This window comes from Megalops cyprinoides, chromosome 10 (assembly GCF_013368585.1).
Source record: "Megalops cyprinoides isolate fMegCyp1 chromosome 10, fMegCyp1.pri, whole genome shotgun sequence".
NCBI lineage: Eukaryota > Metazoa > Chordata > Actinopteri > Elopiformes > Megalopidae > Megalops > Megalops cyprinoides.
The window spans coordinates 12,187,555-12,207,770 of record NC_050592.1 but is presented as its reverse complement, the minus strand read 5'-3'; the positions used below and the strand labels follow the sequence as shown (position 1 = coordinate 12,207,770).

Sequence of the window (20,216 nt, the reverse complement as noted above, 5' to 3'; positions counted from 1 at the left end):
TGACCCACACCTGAAAACATAATGAACAATAGGCAATTACTAAAACTGGAAAATTGGAATTTCAAAAGTAAACAAGGATGATTCCACTCAAAGGACTGACTGGATCAAAAGAATAAGATTTTGTTTTACTGTGTTATGCTGTATAAATATAACCTGTTTTTAAATTCATTTCAAATTGATACATTTCCAAATTTATTCCGCAGCCCCAAAAAACCATCCTTGACATCAAACAGGCTTGCACATCAACGCTGATCATTATTCTGCTTCCCTAACTTGTTTCATGTGCCTCTGATGCACTTGGTTGGATACCTTGTTTACAGAATTCGCCTTGTGTCATTGACTCTAAATTCCATCAGTTTAAATCCAGCCTCTACCTATCCCATGTAAAAATACAGCATTTTAAGATGTGTTTGGGTTACAACAGATAATTTAATCTGTTGTAACATTAAGTTCAATGTAACTAGCTATCTGCCAGAAATTCCATTGTTATGATCAAAGTGGTGAGACTAGCTATTGTTGCTGTAAATGTCTTTCAATTTTGAGAAGATCGTCAAATTTACCTGCTATATCTCAAATAATTTTAGCATTAATGTGTGTGTAATGATATGGGGAATGTTTTCATATTCAGGACAATTGAGGACATGCTCCGCCATTTAGCAAAGGATGTTCTGAAAAGCTGCCTCAGAGCCAGGGATACATCTGGGATGCTTACTACAACCTCATATTACAGTATTTCATCAAATATACCATCTAGAACCTTGTGTCACTTCTGTAGGCTAGCAACAGCCTTTGATCTTTGTTTTTCACTTCTAAAATAGATAGCCAGGTAGTTACAAATGAGGTTTCCACACCCCACAACGCAATCAAAAGTAAGACAAACATCATATGCTCAATTTCATGCATTAAATACATTGAACCAGGCTTTTTTTGGGGGTAGGGGGTCTTTGTTTGTTTTTTAAAAACAATACATTTACAACAGAAATCACAGCCATATAAATTACAACAGCAAACACAACATGAAAAGTAAATCTTAAATAAAGTTTTCTTCATTCTTTTGTTCATTTGCCCATACAAAAATAAAAAGTGACATTTGAAATTCCCTCTTAAATCATTTGCAGTCACGTTCTTTGAAATACAATGGCCTAGAAGTAAAACTTTATAATTCCTCCAGAATGTGTCACCATTCCAAAATTGCAAGTTTGACATGACTCACTTTGGCATATTGCCCTTTGCTGGTTTTGTCAGTCTTGATAAGCACAGGGGTAGGAAAAAACATTTGTTCTCATTGATGGACACATTATCCATAGTTTTGAACAGGGAAATATTGCTTTTTTTCTCAAAAAATGCCCATCTACTAAATCCACATATCTGTTATTTCAAACATATTCTTCTCATCCTTTAACACTGAAACTATGCTGAACAGTGACATCATTCTCATTGCTGCACTTTTCAGCTCTACCTCTTTATGAGCTGTATGAGATGGCAGTTCACCCAAGTTTCCTCAGTCAGCTGCCAAAACAGAAAGAAATTTTCAATCATGTATCGGTTCTTGCTGTATATTTCATACGACAGATACGAACCAGAAAAACAAGGTGTCTAACTGACCATCTTACACCTAGAGGTGATCCCATTTTTTCAGGAAGTCATAGCAATGAAAGATAGGTTAGACTAGGAAAGGACAGGCTAACCTACCCTTTCCTACGGCAGAGCTGGTTTCACTGCTCCAAACAGGAACTTTAGACATGCAATATCACACCAGCAGTCTATACCAACTGGCATTCAACAATGTGGTTACTTTTGAGCAGAAGTACATATGTTAGTCAATTTTTATGTTGTTCAGTCAAAAATGGTGAAAATCTCTTAATAACCAATGTTCACTATAACCAAATAGAGTCAATTACAGGAGCCATAAAGACCTAATAGGGAACCAAGCAACGTCTTCACAAGCTCTTCTAAAGTCAGCTCTGATGGTGGTTTTAACTGTACTGTAAGGCTAGTAAATTGATCATTTCATTTTGTGAGAACAAGATCTAGACCTACACTAAATGAGATTTCTAATTGAAAACTGATATGTTGCATGTTATGTATCAGATACTTACAATCACTGAATAAAAGGTAGTTCTAGCACAAGAAGCTCAAGAAGCTAGCCTTCTTTCGGGTGAGATGAGGTTTATGTTAAAGGAATACATCTGTGTGGCGATTCAGTACGTGGGAGGCCACGCACAGCCCTGGGAAGATTACAGCACTGTGTCGTTTACGTTTTGTACGTTTCCCTTAATTATGAGCATGTCCTATTTGTCTGAATGACATTTCCCAAACTACTACCTTAAGATGACTTTAAAAATCCCATAAAAACATCTGCAGAAGACATAAACATACCCATCACATTTATCGGGGAACAAGAACTTTAAAACGAGGTAACTAGGAATACAATGTGGGTAAAACGTATGACATCAACATCAACATCCCCGTTCTCTGTCAGTCACCTTTAATATCCCCCCCCCAGAGTTCAGCGGACCTTTAATGAACTCACCCTACCCCACCCCCCAGCTGAAACAACCCCATACAGTAACACTTAAAACAAAACAAACAAAAAAATATACAAAACAAAACTGAATTAAATCATCTCTGTGAGTCTGTGAAGTCGTTTGGTTTACGGCTGCAAGGCAGGTGTCAGGGGAGCGGTTGAGGAGGGATTCTCATGATCAGCTCAACTGTCAGTGTCTGTAGCCCCTCCATCCCTCCACCTGCCTTTAGCGCCTGCCTCTGGCCATCAAAAGCATTGCATCTTTTCCATCAGTTCCTTCCCTTTCTCTGGCCACAGCTTGTTTCTGGTGTGTCCTGAGCTGATATAAAGCGCACAGACAGCTCCTGGGCTGCTCACCATGTCCTTGTGATCTTCTCACAGAATTGCTGAATCAATGTCATTTCCTGTTGCACCCCCTACTAATGAAATAACGCAGGCTGCTGTCTCACTCCCCAAGTGATGAATTATTGCACCTCATTATTTCACCCTAAGCATCTGGATTTAGCGATAAACTCAGATGTAGAGTGTGGTGGAGTATTTAATATAAAAATCATAACTGAGGTAACTAGACTTTTTTGTAAAGGGAAGGTAAAATAGTTTTTACTCACTCCCCAATAACCATGTCGGAGTTACTGGAAGAAATATTTTAAGGTGTGTTTCTTATCCACAGGTTACAGTTTACCTTGACCTGGAGCAGTGGTAAGGTACTATGTATTATGGGGACTGGATACAAACTATCAAGTTCAGGTTTGTAGCAATAGTTTATCATGTTATTACTGAAATGGGACTGTTGGATTCTGTCATGCATGTATATCTAGCTGGAGAAAAAGCATGTTATCATTCACAGTGGATGCATAGTTTGAATTTTGGGATTATGTCTCTTGCATGTACTGCATCATTTTGCAATGTGTCGTTTCATAACATGAATAGCATGATATATATTTGTCAGATCAAAGAGAGATGGTATTCTGTTATTGGTACTAGGAAATACTGTACCCTTCATCTCTATTTTGAATGAGTTCCAAGTTTACCTGTTTATGGATGTCTAATTTTTAAGACACACCTTTTAACAGGTGAACCGAGGGGTGGACAGTCATTAATACTATGTATCTCCATTAAAGACCTTAAAATCAGATGAGATGAAAAGATAATAGTAGGATAGGGATCGGGGCAGGGAGCAAGTAGAACAATGAAGCATATAGTACAGGGGATGAAATATGTGCCAGGCTATATCAGCACTACAGACAGCCCTTAGCAGTGGTTGTGGGAGGCTGGGGGAGATAGTTTGATGGCTGGAGTGAATGGAACTTAAGTGTGGAATCGGGGGATCCAGACAAAAGCACCATGAGGTATAAGAGACAGAAGTCTGAGCATGGTACGGCCGGACTATAGCAACGGTGACAGGAGCTCGGACTGGGATGTTTGAGGCAGCCGGTCTTTTGAGTGCGTGCGTCTGTGGGTGCGTGTGTTGCAGTGTCACCCCCTGGTGGTGGGGATCAGCACTCCAGCGGAACCAGAAAGCAGCGTCGGCAGTCCACGGCTTTGGGGCTGGGCGGCTGGGCTCGCTTTTGGCGCAACTCCTCTCGTCCCAGGGAGCCGGTCAGACGGGCGTAGGCTGTCTTGTACTTCTTATCGAAAGCAGCTAGGGGGCAGGAGAGGGCAGCTTGTGTCAGTAAAGCCACAAGGTAACATCAGGCTGCTTGGTTTTAACAGAAAACACTTGGATGAAATGACCTGAACCCTGTATAACGGCTCCTATTTTGTGTATGTGAGGAAGTACTTGGTTTGAGATGAGGATGTTACGTCACAGCACAGCTTGTAGGAAAAGGAGCAAGTGATGGATAAATGCATTTACATCTGCCAAACCTAAGTAATGGAACCAACGCACACTCAACAATGGCTGATAGAAAAATTCAGGCACGGTAAGCAAAAAAGTAGAAGATAAAAAAGAAAATTGGATTTGGGAATAAGCACAAGGATGTATGTTCTTATTGTACCCTGGATGTTTCTTAGACAGCTGGTGTAGTGGGTCTGTGCAGTAATGACACAATGGGAAGACCATCTTACCGACATGATCCTTGCCCATGGCAGCCAGCGTGAGGAACAGGATTTCTCGGTACAGGCTCCTACAGATCAACACTCATGTCAGACTCATGTCAAACAAACTGGCGTGTCTGGACAATAAAACTTCACTATACACTCTGTAATACTCAGTTATTAATAAATCACGACAAACAAACATCAACACATTCATTCACAGAGCCACAGCAACCATGACAGTCTTGAACTAACTGTATAATTAATAGGCATTATGTATGAGTGCGTCTTCTCTTATGTTGCCGTTTTCTTCTGTTGCTCACCTTTGTATCCGGGGAGTGCCCGGTTGCTTAGCAATTGTATCCAGGAAGAGAGTGACTGCCTTGTGCACTTCGTTCATGCCCACCCAGCGCAGCACCTCCTCAAGGAAGGCCAGGGTGAAGGGGTGATTGTGCCTCCTCCAGCTATAGCTACGCATGGGCATCCCGCCTGGAAGAAGGAGAGAGCAAGAAAAAAGAAAGAGAGGGAGAGAGAGTAACCCATCACAGAGAACATATGTGCAGTGGAATTCCTAAAACCAAACTGTTTTGGACAGCCAGTTGTTATTAAATCATAACTCTGAATGTTCTACAAATGTCAAACTAATCGGACATTCCAGGCTCTCCCCAAAACCCAGGCTCTACCCAAAACCTTGGAATTTTTCTTTTAAAACGTAGGCCGAAGTCAGTTTAAATCGCCTTTCCAAATCCCTAAACACTATCAGTCCAGTTATTCTGCTCAGAATGAAAAGGGCTGGTAGTGCAGTGTTTTACGGGGTTGTGTGAAAGACAGGGTCTTACTGTGTATCCTCCAGAGGACGTAGAGGGGTGGCCACTGGTCGATATCAGGGGTCAGAGTGTCCCACAGCAGCCTCACGCGCACTGCTGAGTTCTCCGTGCTCTGAAACACACAGGGAAACGTGTCAAACGGTGAAAGGAAAACTCCGCTAAAACTACCAAGCTCTGAACACATGAAAACCCACTAGACTGATGCAGACCGACCGGATTACCTGGCTGAGCTGGGCGGCCAGCTGCGAGGAGCGGATGAGCTGCAGCAGGTTGCTGGGCAAGCCGAGGCGCTGGAAATACCACACCAGATTCCAGAATATGATGGAGTGGCTGTCGACGAGCGAGCCCTGCGAGAGAACCGCCTCCCCCTCATTCTCCAGCAAGCTCTCCAGCTCCTTCCGAAGCACCAGGGGGCTCACGTAGGCCACCGTCACCAAAGGCGGCCCGCCAACAGATGAACCCTGAACACACAAACAGATTTTTATGCAGACAAAGACACATGGTACACATACAGTACTGGTCAAAAGTTTGGACACGCTTACTCATAGGAGGGTTTTTCTTTATTTTTACTATTTCGCACATTTCAGAATAATAGCAAAGACATCAAAACTATGGAATAACACAAATGGAATTATGCAGTGACAAAAAACTGCTAAACAAATCAAAATATCTTAACTATCTTATATTTTAGATTCTTCAAAGTTCTTCCATTTTTACTGGTACTGTACATACTACCTGACTAGTGCACAAGGCTAAACAGTTGCATGCAAAAATGCATGGACCGATAACCACACAGGGACACTACAAAAGATGTAAAAATATCCGAGCATGCAGAATTCACGCGTGCTGAAATAGATCTGAAGCAATTAATATATTCATATTCACTTGCAGAATGTTAATACACAAACAAAAAGACATCCATCTATCTTGGCACTCATTTATATAAACTAATCATATGGTACATCCCGGGTGATGTCACTTTTGCGTAGCAACATCTATTGTGTTTGCAACATCTAGGTCACAGCTGAGCAAAACCAATCAGTCTGTCTCCATTTTATAAGTTACTTGAATAAGAACACACATAACTCAATAACCTGAAATAACAATTTGTACTGTGCTTGCAAAGTGGATTTGGAGTTATCCTCACCTATGGATTTGAGTACAAAAAGGTATTTACAGTTATTGCTACTGGTGATACTATACTTCCCTACTGCCCTGATTAAAGTTTCTTGCCAAATAAATACATAATACTACAATAAATGATCAATAAAAACACATACAATGGAAAGTGGTGGGTAACAGAGGAAGGAGGCAAACATAATTAACACAGACAGTACCATGGTAGTGCTGCTGTTCTCTGAGTATCCACTGGTCTCTGAGCTTGAGTCCTCACTCACACCATTGTAAAGGTGCCGCAAGAATCCCTCCTGTCCACCAGGGGGCATAGTACCAGCATCTTGCCCATCTTCCAAGTTCCAGTTGCTGCGCTCCAAGCTGCAAACACACAACACTGTGAGTCAGTCTTTGTTTGGTTAATAGTCTGGCATGTGTTTGGGTGCTTTATTTATGTTTGAGCAGGTGCCTGAACCTCAACAGATAATCAGCCTTCACAAAAGCCTAGACTGGCACAAACATTTATTAGTTTCTGACAGCTTGTACTTTCAGAATGAGGATGAGGGTTAAGGTGGCTGCATTACGGAAACAATGACATTCATTACCAAAAAGTGGCTATTTACTTCAACAGAAAGTAGTGCAGACCCCTAGAAACGCTAGCTCTTCTGTCCCAAGACTAAAGGCATGCTTGATTATTCCTAGCCTGAACTGGGCGAACAGGAAGCTAGGAGTTGTACTGATTGGATCGCCCAATCACAAGCAGGCAGTACCTGCTGACTGGGCCCAGCTCACTGATCTCAGCATTTAAGAGAGGCACAAAGGTAGCAGAACAGAAGGGGCAGGTGGAATTGAGGTTGGAGTCGTCAGAGGTCCAGCCAGCCATGATCTCCTCATCATAGACCAGTGAGTTACAGCTCCGGCACAGGGAGCAGCTGGACATCACCACCTGGACACAAACGTGAACCATCAGCACTGTCATTCGAAAGTACCTGCACACCACTGTCACAGTGAAAATGATATGAACTGTGCACTCAGTATACAGAGGTGTGTTCAATCAGACAAATCAATAAAGCCAAATGTGCTTCCATAAAACAGAAGCAGAGGGATTGCAGGTACACTTCATAAATCACAGGTCACAAGAATCATACAACAGCCTCTTAATACTGGTATACACAATCTGTCTACAAACCAAAACAAAGTGGAATGTATTCACGAGCATTTCATAGTCAATCATACTCTGTAGTATCTGAAAACTACTCGTACTTAAATAACATATTTCTGGGAGAAAGCTTCATTGCAGTTTAATAGCTTCATGTGACCACTGCATCACTATACACTGGCATACACTGTAACTGCAGGCTAACAGAATTCTCTGCAGTTGACTTTAGTCCAGAGGAAAAGAACAATGTCTACCTCAAGCCCCGCCCCTTCCTGTGTGGCATCCCAAGACTTTCTGAGTTGAAAGGTTAAATTAGTGGTGTCCGAAAGGTCAATGTCACTGCTGACTGAAAGTGAACTCTGGTGACAGGGGACAGAAGCAATACACACAATGAAACACATCACAACATGACCTCCAATGTAGTAATACCTTTTGACAAAGTAATTAAGAAGTACAGTTAAAAAGTCACAAACATGTTGAAGTCCTGTGATCTAAAAAACAGGAGAAAGAGAAGAGCTACAGTGTTTTTGTAATAATTTCTATGATTCTACACAGTACAATACCTAGCATAAATCAATTCAGATTTGGTTAGAAATGCAAGACACCAGCCTCACTTGACAGGTTCTGTTGCTAACTACTTTGCATTCTCAGAACTGTTTAGTTTAGATAGCAGATATTTGCACCATTGATTTGCACCACTGATTATGAAATATTCTCTAACACTACATCTACTAGTCACGCAACATTGGTGGTCTAGAAAGAGAGCACTGCTCTATCAATAGACCATAAAGCGTTTCTTTATCTGCATGTTCTAAATATCCACTAAGTATACTGTGGAATTTAAGCAAGATATTCCCCAAGTACAGTGAGTTACACTGACATCTGTTACATGACCTAAAATTCACAGGGAATCTTGCTGCTATTTAAAACACAACCAGATGGCAGCCCTCACCTCAGAGGTAGCGTTATAGAGACGTTCTTTTGCCTTCAGCAGACTCTCTGCCACGTGGGCCTTCCGGGACTGCCGCTGCTCGGACACCCTTCTGCCCGAGACGCCCCCAGGCCCCGACCGGCGATCGTCCACGCTCGCGGCTCTCCGGACCGAGGCCCGGTGCCGTGTGGGAGTCAGCAGCTGTTGTAGCTTCCCTGCGAGTCCCCGACTCGGGGACGACACATTGTTACAGTTCTCATCCACGCCCTTCCGGGCGACTGTCTCCCTGGGTCCTGCTGCCCTACCACTGGGGCTAGAGGAAAATTTAAATTACAATTTATTATCATCTCACAATTGCACATACACTAGCAGTACACTTTCTTTCTTTATTTTTACTACTTTCCATATTTTAGAATAATAGTAAAAACATCAAAACTATGAAAAACACAAATGGACTTGTGCATTGACCAAACTTTTTAGATTAGATATTTTTGATTCTTCAAAATAGCCAAAAAATACTTTTGAAATGATTTTTTTTTTTGTAAAGAAATTCATATATACACATCAACTTCACTATTTATAACTGACTAAGAAACAAATTTCAAGCATTTAAGCATAAGTCTTTAGATCAAAATGTCTTTGAATGCATGTTTCTCATTATCTTGAATCAAGTGTTTCCAAACTTTTGACTGGTGCTGTAACTATAATTGAAAAAATTGTTTACATAAATGTTCCTCAGTGCGCTGCTGTTGCAGACCACCCACAATTTCGTTGCACCCCCACCGTGCAATGACAATAAAGTCTATTCTGATTCTGATTCTGAAAACAGAATCCCATGTACCAAGTCTGGATGCGTTACCTACACCTCATTGGGCCCCGCTGACTCTCACCTGCTATCTCTCTCCCCAGGCTGGCAGATGCAGTCTGACTCAGAGTCCGGTGTCTCAGCACACTCCTTGTAGAAGGTGGATAGACACACCTCGCTGCGCCGCACTACGCCGCCAGTAGGGGGCAGCGGTGGTGTGAGTACATCACGGGGACCAGCAGGGGGTTTACGAGCAGCAGGGTCATCTGTGCCCGCACAGTGGACCATTGCCTTCTTGGACAGCTTAGACTCTGTATGGTGAGAGGTACAGTTGTAATTAAACAGCCACTGCACAAAACTCTTTTGAAATTATGTTTGTACTGCTATTCCAACAGTGATGCAGCTAGCTATTTAAAAGAGATGGTAGCTAACAAATAGCTAGCAACAAATATCTATTAGCTGCTAGCTATCTGTATGCTACCTGTTATAGCTAAGTTAAATTAATTAGCTACATAGAGTAGTTAGCTGGCCAGCCTGCAAGCTAGGCAGTATAACATAACATGCTCATTACCTATCTGCAAGGACAGTATGGGTAATAATTACTTGATTTCGGTATGCTATTACTTGATATATGTTTTGGGTGGAAAGAAAGCATATGTATATATTAATGAAGAATTGTGTAAGACAGCCAACGTTTTGAATTTTTACAGTGTTTTCCTGCCACTCACTGTCAGTTGATGCCCGCATGCTATTTAGACTGTTGCTCTTCACCAGAGAACTGGTCAGGGATTCATGGCTGGAGGCTTCACTCAGCCCACTCCAACTGGACTGGCGAATCAGACTGGAGTGTGGGCGTGGCTTTGGGGTGCGCTCAACCGGAATATCTACGTGAAGCCATTCACAGCATACATGCTCAGCACGTAAAATTCTGCAAATACTATCATTATTTATTAGAAGAAGAAACCACACAAGAATTTACCACCTAAGCCACCATGTTTTGCCCATACCTGGCCGTGATCCTACAGACCCGCTCTTCTGCCGCCGTTTGATTGGCTGTCTAAACTGCGCGACGCCCATTATCACATTTCGGAGCTTGGCCCAGCGCAGACGGCCACCCTGATTAGTGGAAGGCCACTTGCTCTCGAGCACTGCCTGTTGGTTATGTACAAAACAGCATCTTAACACAACAGCAAAGAAACAGAACCAATAAGAGACTGTGTACCATATACAGTAATGACTTTCTTTGCAGAGATGAAGGTGGATATATGACCCTAGGTTTACTTGGTGACTCACCTTATTGTAGTACCCATAGGTGATGGTATTGGGAGTGATGCCAGCTTTCTTCATCTCCAACAGAACCCGGACTGCCAGTACTGGCTGCCCATACTGACCACACAGTTGCATCAGAATCCGGTAACACACCTGTCAAGCAATTAACACACAAATGCCCTTAATATCACTGCTCATCCTATCATCCATTTGATATACCTAGACATTTACGGTGTGAACTAAGTTTAAATACCTTACTACATGCAAAGAGCACCTTTAGAGTATGTTTTTCATGCACTGTGTCTAAGTAAATACCATGTCTATTCCATAAGTTCATTCTAGTATTTTACTGTTAATTACAGTGCTGAGGAAAACATTAAAGAAACACAAAGCCTGACAATAAAGCTTTGAGAGCAAAACTGGTTGTCTAAATAAAACACACACTCCTCAAAGAGCAGTAATCCACTGTGATGTCAACTAGAGCTGAGTGAAGAATCTGATATTTTGGTGAAAATGGCACCACCTAGTGGAGATGAGACTGAAGTACACAATGGTTCCTGCAGACACTTACAGACTGTCTGAGGCAAACAAGCAGCGCTCCCACTCTCACCTCATCAGGCAGCACCACCTTCCGGGTCTCCATGTGCTTCAGCACCTCGTAGGCCGTGTGCAGGGCCCGCACCTTTGCGCTTTCCGCCCGCACAAAGGTGGGCAGGTAGATGAACCACAGACCGTAGCAGTGCCCCAGCAGGCATTTGGACCACATGTCTGGCACCGATGCATACTTCTGGGCCCGTTTCTGAGCCAGTTTGATCTCCTGCCGGGGAAAAGAGGGAGTGGTAAGTCTAAATGAGCCAACCTACAGAGACAAATGTACAAGTATACCATTTTGCATAAGATGATCGGTTTGGAGGTACTAGGAAAATATGAGGTTCCTTCATTAGTGTACTCAATAACAAACACATTTTCTTAACTTTGAGTGGGATTAAAACATAAATAACCCAGCAGTCTACAGCTGTGGTTGTTCTGTCAGTTCATGAGGGGTTGCCTGAGAGCAACTTCTAGCCCGCTGTGTTACTGCGTCTCTGTAGGCCTCTAAATGTGAAGGAAACATCTCATATGTCCTCACAGGAGAGGAGGATGCTTCCCTTCTAAACACAGAGGAGGAAAAGGAGAGAGACGATGAGGGACATGAGGGAGACAGGGGAGCTGGTCGGACAGAGGAAACGGAGGCTGTGGAGAGTCGATACAGGAGTTTAGCTAAAGCAAAAGTGCGAGTGATGGGGTAGAGAGAAATGGAGGAGGAGGACGTTAGCACAGGGCATGAAGAGGACGAGGTCTAGAGCTTCATGAGATCAGACAGGAAGAAGGGGGAGATGCAGACCAAAGGGAGGGGGAGAGGACAGAGCTGCCGAGAGAGGGAGAGAGAGACTAGGCTTGAAGATGAGAGAGAGTGAAGGAAAAGGAGTGATGAAGAGAAGACAAGCCAGGCAAGGGGACACAAGCTGTAATCACAGACCGGAGAAGGGCACCAGAGGCGGACAAAAACGGAACCAATGAAGCCAAAAAGGGTGGAGAAGAGGAAGCAGAGGTGGAGAAAAGAAAAAGAGAAGCAGAAAAAAAAGAAATTACACCAAAAATATGTACTGGCAGAGATAAAAAGAAAGACAAAAAAGTATGACACTGAATATTAGCACTAAGGAAGATGAAACCAATGAAACAAAAGAAACCAAAGAGACCAAAAAAAAAAAAACTTTCAGAAAGTTGTCAGATGGGCTGGAAAAATGAAAGGTATAATTACCAGAGGAAAAATGTGACAGACTGAGGAGAAAAAGAGAAGACAGAATAAAGAGACAAGAAAGAGGAGGAGGAGGAATGGAGCAAAAGAGAAGAAAGGGGCAGAGGAGGCGAGATCAGAGCGATCTAAAACACGAGGGAGGGAAAAACAAAAGGAGCAAAACTTGGAGAAGGATGTAAAAACAAAAAGAAGAAAAGACATTAAACTGCACTGAACATACTGACAGAGGGCGGTGTTATGCAGCATACATACTTACACTGAAATTTAAACCTTTCTTACTTTTTTAACTATACACAACAGTAATGTAAATATTTGTGAAATACTCATACTCAGTCATCTTTTCCCCCATTTCTCTCCTCTTGACACCTGACATCTTAGACATAAACCAACACAGCTGTATCCTAAAAAAGAGATCCTATATGGCACACTGCTTTTTGCATTTTGTACTTGCGACACCATAAAAGCAGCTATATGATATATGAACATATATAGAATTACACTGCCCCGGTTTGATTTTTCAAATGCGTTTCAGTCTAGACATAATTTAGACCTTACTTCCCTAATCCCTTGTGCAATTATATTGTGTCAGTATATTCATTCATATTCATTACTTCTTACAGCACCCAGACCACTTCATGAAATGAAACTAATGAGAATTGTACATTATGATCGACTGCCTTTCATGAATGCAAAAAAAAAAAAAAAAAAAACTGACTGGTGACTTCATGTTCCAGCAAAGCACATATATTCATGATATAGCACAGGACCACTACCTGAAGTTCACAGAAATCAGTGTACCATATATGTTCCAGAATGTGGAATCTCCCACATCCCATGAGTCCCTGGAGCGAATTGGTGTCTACCTGCTTGGTGCGTCGAGGGGCGGGGCTGCTGGGGGCGCTCCCTCTGGCTGGAGCACGTAACTGGTCCTGCGGACGGTCGAAAAGCTCTGGCTGCAGGGGTGGGAAGGTCTCATAGCTGCACAGAAACACAGGAATAACATCAGAGCTCCACACAAGCAAGCCTCCAACGTGGCTGCTTGTGTATGTATGAGTATGCATGCATTTGCATACACGGGAATGTGTGTGTGTGCATGATAACGTGTGTGTGCACCTGTAGAGGGCTGGGCACTCTGAGCCATCTGGCTCCTGAGGCTCCTCTGGGGGCATGATGAACACAGTGTGCTCCCCGCTGTGGGTCTCATCCAGGTCGATGAGCCGAACCTCCTCCGGCTTCTCCACATCCACCTGCCCAAGGCCAGGAAATGGGGACGGAGGCAGAGGAGTCAGAACAGAAAAGCTCACACTCATTCTCAAAGTCATGACTCATACCTGAAAAAAGCGCATGTCCACGCACGAGACTGTGGCTGTGACAACAGCCCATTGGCGCTGGCTTCAGCAAAACCTCTGCATGATTACACTACTGATTAGATACATGATCCACACCTTCTGAACGCACTCATCAAAGAACTCAAGGCAGGTATGTCTGTCACTGACGAAGGAGCACTCCTCAATGAACTGAGTGAACATCTGGGTGCGGGTGAGCTGAGTGTAGAATTTCTGCTGGGTCCGGTCCCGAGACTTCAAGAACCCTACACAAGAGGACACATCATCTTCATAAGCACAAGCGTATGATCTTCACATTGAATTTTTACATTTTCGACAGAGAAAAAAAATCGACATTTTTTTCACTGGGAAAAAAGTTACATACTGTCAGAACAGTGTACAACATATTAAAATCACAAAACACGCACACACTCACACACCCACTCATGCGCACACACATACACACACACGTATATACAGACAGACACATCCACACAAACACACACACGTGTATACAGACAGACACATACACAGATACATAGACACACGTATATACAGACAGACACATACACAGATAGACACACACACACACACAGCACCTGGCAGGTTGAAGAGAGAGCTGCAGTCAGTGGTCCTCTCGGAGGGGGCCTGGGTGATGGGCAGCAGGTAGGCCCGGTACCCCCGCAGCAGGCAGCTCATAAAGCGCAGGAAGGCCTCCTGGATCTCCAGCTCCAGCTGCTTCTGACGCCCGTATATCAGGTCGTAGTCGGTGAGCAGAAACTCCAGCGTGGCCTCCTCCTGCCCAGGAGTGTAGACTGAGGGAGACAGAGGATCAGAAAGGCATGGAAGAGAGCTGCACCTCTCTCAACAGTAGCTCCCTGATGTACACTATATGGCCAAAAGTATGTGGACACATCATACCTATATGAGCTTATTGGACATCCCATTCCAAAACCATGGGCATTAATATGGAGTTGCCCCCCTCCTTTGCAGCTATAACAGCCTCCACTCTTCTGGGAAGGCTTTCCACAAGATTTTGGCGTGTGTCTGTGGGAATTTGTGCCCATTCAGGCAAAATGGCAATCGCAATCGGCGTTCTAATTCATCTCAAAGATGTTCAGTGGGGTTGAGGTCAGGGCTCTGGCGTTCCTCCATGTCAAACTCGTCAAACCATGTCTTTATGGACGTTGCTTTGTGCACAGTCATGCTGGAACAGGAAAGGGCCTTCCCCAAACTGTTGCCACAAAGTTGGAAGCATACAATTGTCTAAAATGTCTCTGTATGCTGTAGCGTTAATGTTATCCTTCACTGGAACTAAGGGGCCTAGCCCAAACCCTGAAAAACAGCCCCAGATCATTATCCCTCCTCCACCAAACTTTACAGTAGGCACTGTGCATTCTGGTAGGTAGCCCTCTCCTGGCATCCGCCAAACCCAGATTCATCCATCAGACTGCCAGATAGTGAAGCGTGATTAATCACTCCAGAAAACGCGTTTCCACTGCTCCAGAGTCCAGTGGCGGCGTGCTTTAAACCACCCCAACCGTCGCTTGGCATTGCGCGTAGTGATGTCGGGCTTGTGCAGCTGCTCGGCCATGGAAACCCATTTCATGAAGCTCCCGACGCACAGTTCTTGTGCTGTTGTTGCAGCCAGAGACAGTTTGGAATTCTGTAGTGAGTAATTCAACAGAGGACAGGCGGTTTTTACATGCTGCGTGCTTCAGCACTCGGCGGCCCCACTCTGTAAGCTTGTGTGGTCTACTGCTTCGTGGCTGAGCTGTTGGTGCTCCTAGACTCCTCCACTTGACAATAATAGCACTTACAGTTGACTGGGGCAGATCTAGCAGGGCAGAAATTTCACGAACTGACTTGTAGCAAAGATGGCATCCTTTGACAGTGCCACGTTTAAAGTCACTGAGCTCTCCAGTACGACCCATTCTACTTCCAAGGTTTGTCTATGGAGATTGCATGGCTTGATTTTATGCACCTGTTAACAATCGGTGTGGCTGAAACATCTGAACTCAATAGGCGGGGTGTCCACATACTTCGTCCATGGTTTTTTCAGTCTCTTTCATAAGGTGGTGGGTCTTAGAGTTAAACATATATTTAGGATGAATTTAACCGTAAATTAAGCCTTAAATGCATTTTTGTTCCTATAAACAGACAGTTTGTATGGTTTTTCTCCCACATCGAATGTGTTTCTCTTTAGACATTCCACACATGACATCTGCTGACTGGACAATTCCTACTGTGTTATGACCATGATTTAATCAGCTACTCTCAATGTTTGTTATTCACAATTATTACTTTGCATGGCTGAAATCCACCCTTTTTAAGGAAATAAAAAGCCAGGTGCAATAAATGAGAAGAGCGTAAGGTGTCATCATAGCACAGCATCGAACATTATAAACACCGACACATCAACAAAGGAATTAGCTTTTCCTATGCTGTCCACAGACACACTATGACTCACTCTTCTCCAGAGTCTTGCGCAGGTTAGTGAGGGAGTTCAGCAGGGTCTTGCCATGCTTCCTGGGTAGTGACCTCCACGACAGCGGTTTCTTGTCCTCCGACCTAAAGTGAGGCAAAAACAAGGTGGAACTTTCCTGGCCCTGCCCTGCCATGTTTCCTGCACGCTGTCCCTGCGCGCTGCCAGGAAGCATGACCCCCTTTCCAGCACTGGTTGCTTAGCAGCTTGGGAGTAGAAGCAAAAAGCTAGAGTACTATTGCATGCATGTCTATAACTTTTCCAGGGCAAAAATCTAAGCCTAAATAATTAAAGTTTCGCAAAACAAGGGAAGCTTTTGAATATGCACAGCTCACGTGCTGACATTTTATAATAAAAATTAAAAGGTCTCTGAGACAAGAGGAGCTACAAGCACAGAGCTAATCGTTCCAATAATCTCCAATGTAATGTAAAGATATAGCGGTTTCTGCACAATGATAGCCCCATGCACTGTAGGAACTCACTGGAAAATGGTGTTGGTGTCCAGGTCCACACACACCACATCCTGTGGAGGGTCGTACAGGTCGAAGTAGCTTGAGTGCACGCCCACGATGAAGGGCATGGGGGCGCACAGCACGTCAGCCAAACGCAGGGGGCACAGGGGGATGTAGGGGCACTGCCAACGCAGCGGGAAGGTCATCTGCAGTGCGAGGAAAAGAGGGAGGGAAAGGAAGACTCACTCAGAGATGTACGGCCACTTTTTTAACTGTACTACCTTTCTCAGATTAGCATGGGCCTCAAGCGTGAATGATTGCTATAAATAGGGTCTAAGAAATCTAAAGAGTGATCGATATTAACTTCTCACAAAAAGGATTCAAAGGGAACATTAGTCAGGCGGTACAGAAAGATGCTCACTTGATGCGCCTCCCAATAATCTGAGCTCAATGGCTCTGTGAGCACATGCATAAGAGCTAAAATGAGGTTTGGAGCAGATGTGAGAATTCGTTATTTCCTCTGTGACCTCCGCAGCGTGTGAGGTTGGCTTTGCATATGTGGGTGGGACTCACAGAGACCAGCGCCTCGCTGACGGAGGTGAGCACGTCCGGACGCAGCGAGTGCAGCAGCAGCTTATTCTCTGTCAGCACGGCCAGGAGGAGGGCACAGGCGTTCTCCGGCCCCAGGTTCTGTAGCAGCTTCACAAAGCTGGCACCACTGTGGACAGAAGGGTCATGAAGTCAGGGCGGCAGTGTGGCACAGTGGTAAGGAGCAGGGCTTGTAACTGAAAGGTTGGTGGTTCGATTCCCCGCTAGGGCACTGCTGCTGTACCCTTGGGCAAAGTAAATTGCCTCAGTAAATATCCAGCTGTATAAATAGATAACATGTAGGAACTATAACCTATGGAAGTTGCTCTGGATAAAAGCATCTGTGAAATGACGATAATGTAATGTAACTCACAGAGCAAATAATGGGGGAAAGGCCAGATGTCACATAATGAGCAGTGATCCCAGATCAGACAGCAGGCCCATAACAGAACGCGCTTCTATTTATTTATGGGGTTACAAGGTCTGAATCCTTACTAGTCCCGCTCAAAAACTGGCATGCAGAAAGACATGGAATAAGGGACAGAATGAGAGAGGTGGAGTGAAAGATACATGTTTGCAAGTGAAAGTGAAATTTTCTTAGCTGCTGCTTACCTGAGAGGCAAAGGGGAAGAAACAGGCTGGCAGAGCAGGAGGTTGTCATAGGGGGAGAGCTGCAATGAGACTCAAAGTCAATACACACCCCTAAACGGAAAGCCCCAAGGACGCCAACTAACCACTATGATGGGAAATCATATATTTCAATCAAACACCCATGCTCTGATTTTCCCCATTTTGTCACACCTATATGTCAAATCGATACATGCTGCATTTTTAAATACTACATGATTTTGGAATAAAAAAGAGATTTCTATATTCTAATAGACTGAAGGAATTAGGGTCAATTGGCATTCTAATGATTGGATTTCTGATACGCTTGCATATTGACCTCTTGGGTGGTTTACCCCATCCCGAGTGCACGTTTTCTAACCAGTGACCAGTCATCACCAAAACCCATCACCTTGCAGAACAACCTATACCTGCGGAGGGAGCGGAATCCTTATTAAGAATGCACTGTACTTCTGGACCTGAAATACTATGAGGGGAAGGAACGATGGGTTACAATGAAAGTGTCCATGCCAAACACTATCGCGCAATATCACATTTTGTTTACACCGCTGCAGAAGAGCGATTCAGGTATCTTACTGCTGAGCTGGAGTATACGTATGACACACTTTGCTATGCGCCTGAGTCTTACCTGCACCAGTATTCGAGGACGCTGCGGGGAGGGGAAGGGGACGTTGTGCATGAAGCTCGAGATGTGCCTGAGGGAGGCAGAAACACGGAGGTGTCGTTCATTCAAAGGAGCACACCGAGGCTTTCCATTCACTCCCTTACAGCCTCTTTTCAACAAGTAACTTATTTGTTCAGCGTGAGCGCTTCATAAATGGCTTACTATCATAACAATACGTCATAACAATGGTCACGGAAGTCCTGCCTGTGGTATATAGCCATACTTGGTTGTCATATCAATACGTCATAACAATGGTCATGGAAGTCATTCCTGTTGTATACAGCCATGGTTTACTACCATATCAACACGTCATAACAATGGTCATGGAAGTCCCTTCCTGTGGTATATAGCTATTTGTGCGTGGGGCTGAGGCTCACTTCTCCAGCGGCAGCACGTGGGGACCGGAGATGGAGTAGCGGTAGATGAAGGTGAGAAACTTCTGGAAGACGGTGAAGAAGGGCCAGTGGGACAGCACGCAGATGCTCTTCTTCACCTGCACGGAGCGGTTGGTGATGGCCCGGCGGTCCACCACGCTGACCAGGCCCAGCCGGACGCTCTGCCGCTCCGACAGGCCCTCCCGCGGGAACGCCTCGTAGAACTGGATGGCGGCCCCGTACACCTTGGGGGGCAGGGAGGTCAAAGCTCAGATGGGAGACACGTAAAGGAAAAGCAACTGTGAAGGTAGTCTTTGGTTTTCTTTTCGGGAACTGAAAAACCTGGGGAAATGAGAACTGTCCTCCAAGAGGGAAGGATCTTTTTGAATCCTTTTGAAGAAGCAATCTGCAAGTGGTCGAAATACAGTACCAGTCAAAAGTTTGGACACACCTGATATAAACAGTGAAGTTGATGCCTATGTATTCTTTCCAAACAAATTTTTATTTTTAAAAAATATTTTTAGCTACTTTGAAGAATCTAAAATATAAGATGCATTTGTGTTATTTCACAGTATTGATGTCTTTACTATTATTCTAAAATGTGGAAAATAGTAAAGGTAAAGAATGAAAGTTGTGTCCAAACTTTTGGCTGGTACCGTAAACCAAATTTCCCTTTAAATGGCCAATGCAGTCAGGGCAGTGTTCAGTAAAGACTTCAGTGTGATGCACAGGATTTAGGAGCCACTGTCTCAGCATCCCAGCTGGAGGTACCTTGTCTCCACCGGCGCTGGTGAGGACGAAGGTAGAGAAGACGGGCAGCTGGTACTTGGTGTTGAGGGGCCAGCTCTCCACGGTGACACCCATGGGGAGACAAAAAACCGGCACTGAGTCTGGCAGAGGGAAAGACTCCAGGTCTGCCTCGGGGTAGCGGCTGATCAGTTCTGTACAGAGACACATACGCACACAGAGACACATGCAGAGAGTCAGACATTCTGTTTTCATCACTGGACTATGTGATTACCTTGTCCGTATACCTGCTTTAAGATGTGACTAGTACTACACAGCAAAAAACAATGGGGATACTGGATGACAATTTGGAATCCAACAAACTGTTCAATACATCTTGAGAACTTTCACGTTAGCACTAACCTGATGTGATATGGGAATGAGATATGTGATTTACTAGGGGGATGTGCAAAGGCATTGTTTTCAGTATTACCACAAACTGAACGTAA

The 20,216-nt window shown here is 44.1% G+C and overlaps 1 protein-coding gene across 4 annotated transcripts in view; it reads right to left on the bottom strand.

The window, feature by feature from the left end:
- Positions 1 to 216: 216 nt before the first annotated feature.
- Positions 217 to 20,216, bottom strand: part of LOC118784256 (DENN domain-containing protein 4B-like) — a 38,278-nt gene continuing 18,278 nt past the window's right edge. For all 4 annotated transcript variants that reach the window (XM_036538358.1, XM_036538357.1, XM_036538359.1 and 1 more), the window contains exons 5-29: positions 19,753 to 19,922; positions 18,985 to 19,226; positions 18,572 to 18,638; positions 17,929 to 17,987; positions 17,302 to 17,446; positions 16,759 to 16,934; positions 16,262 to 16,362; positions 14,391 to 14,606; positions 13,912 to 14,057; positions 13,580 to 13,713; positions 13,330 to 13,444; positions 11,279 to 11,485; positions 10,693 to 10,821; positions 10,407 to 10,551; positions 10,128 to 10,283; positions 9,485 to 9,710; positions 8,616 to 8,907; positions 7,918 to 8,022; positions 7,275 to 7,450; positions 6,729 to 6,885; positions 5,613 to 5,852; positions 5,404 to 5,503; positions 4,888 to 5,053; positions 4,595 to 4,653; positions 217 to 4,169 (exon numbers count right to left, since the gene is read on the bottom strand). In XM_036538358.1, coding sequence (XP_036394251.1) covers positions 4,024 to 4,169; positions 4,595 to 4,653; positions 4,888 to 5,053; positions 5,404 to 5,503; positions 5,613 to 5,852; positions 6,729 to 6,885; positions 7,275 to 7,450; positions 7,918 to 8,022; positions 8,616 to 8,907; positions 9,485 to 9,710; positions 10,128 to 10,283; positions 10,407 to 10,551; positions 10,693 to 10,821; positions 11,279 to 11,485; positions 13,330 to 13,444; positions 13,580 to 13,713; positions 13,912 to 14,057; positions 14,391 to 14,606; positions 16,262 to 16,362; positions 16,759 to 16,934; positions 17,302 to 17,446; positions 17,929 to 17,987; positions 18,572 to 18,638; positions 18,985 to 19,226; positions 19,753 to 19,922 — 3,875 coding nt within the window. In that variant the 3' untranslated portion in view covers positions 217 to 4,023. The remainder of the gene's footprint in view (positions 4,170 to 4,594; positions 4,654 to 4,887; positions 5,054 to 5,403; positions 5,504 to 5,612; positions 5,853 to 6,728; positions 6,886 to 7,274; positions 7,451 to 7,917; positions 8,023 to 8,615; positions 8,908 to 9,484; positions 9,711 to 10,127; positions 10,284 to 10,406; positions 10,552 to 10,692; positions 10,822 to 11,278; positions 11,486 to 13,329; positions 13,445 to 13,579; positions 13,714 to 13,911; positions 14,058 to 14,390; positions 14,607 to 16,261; positions 16,363 to 16,758; positions 16,935 to 17,301; positions 17,447 to 17,928; positions 17,988 to 18,571; positions 18,639 to 18,984; positions 19,227 to 19,752; positions 19,923 to 20,216) is intronic.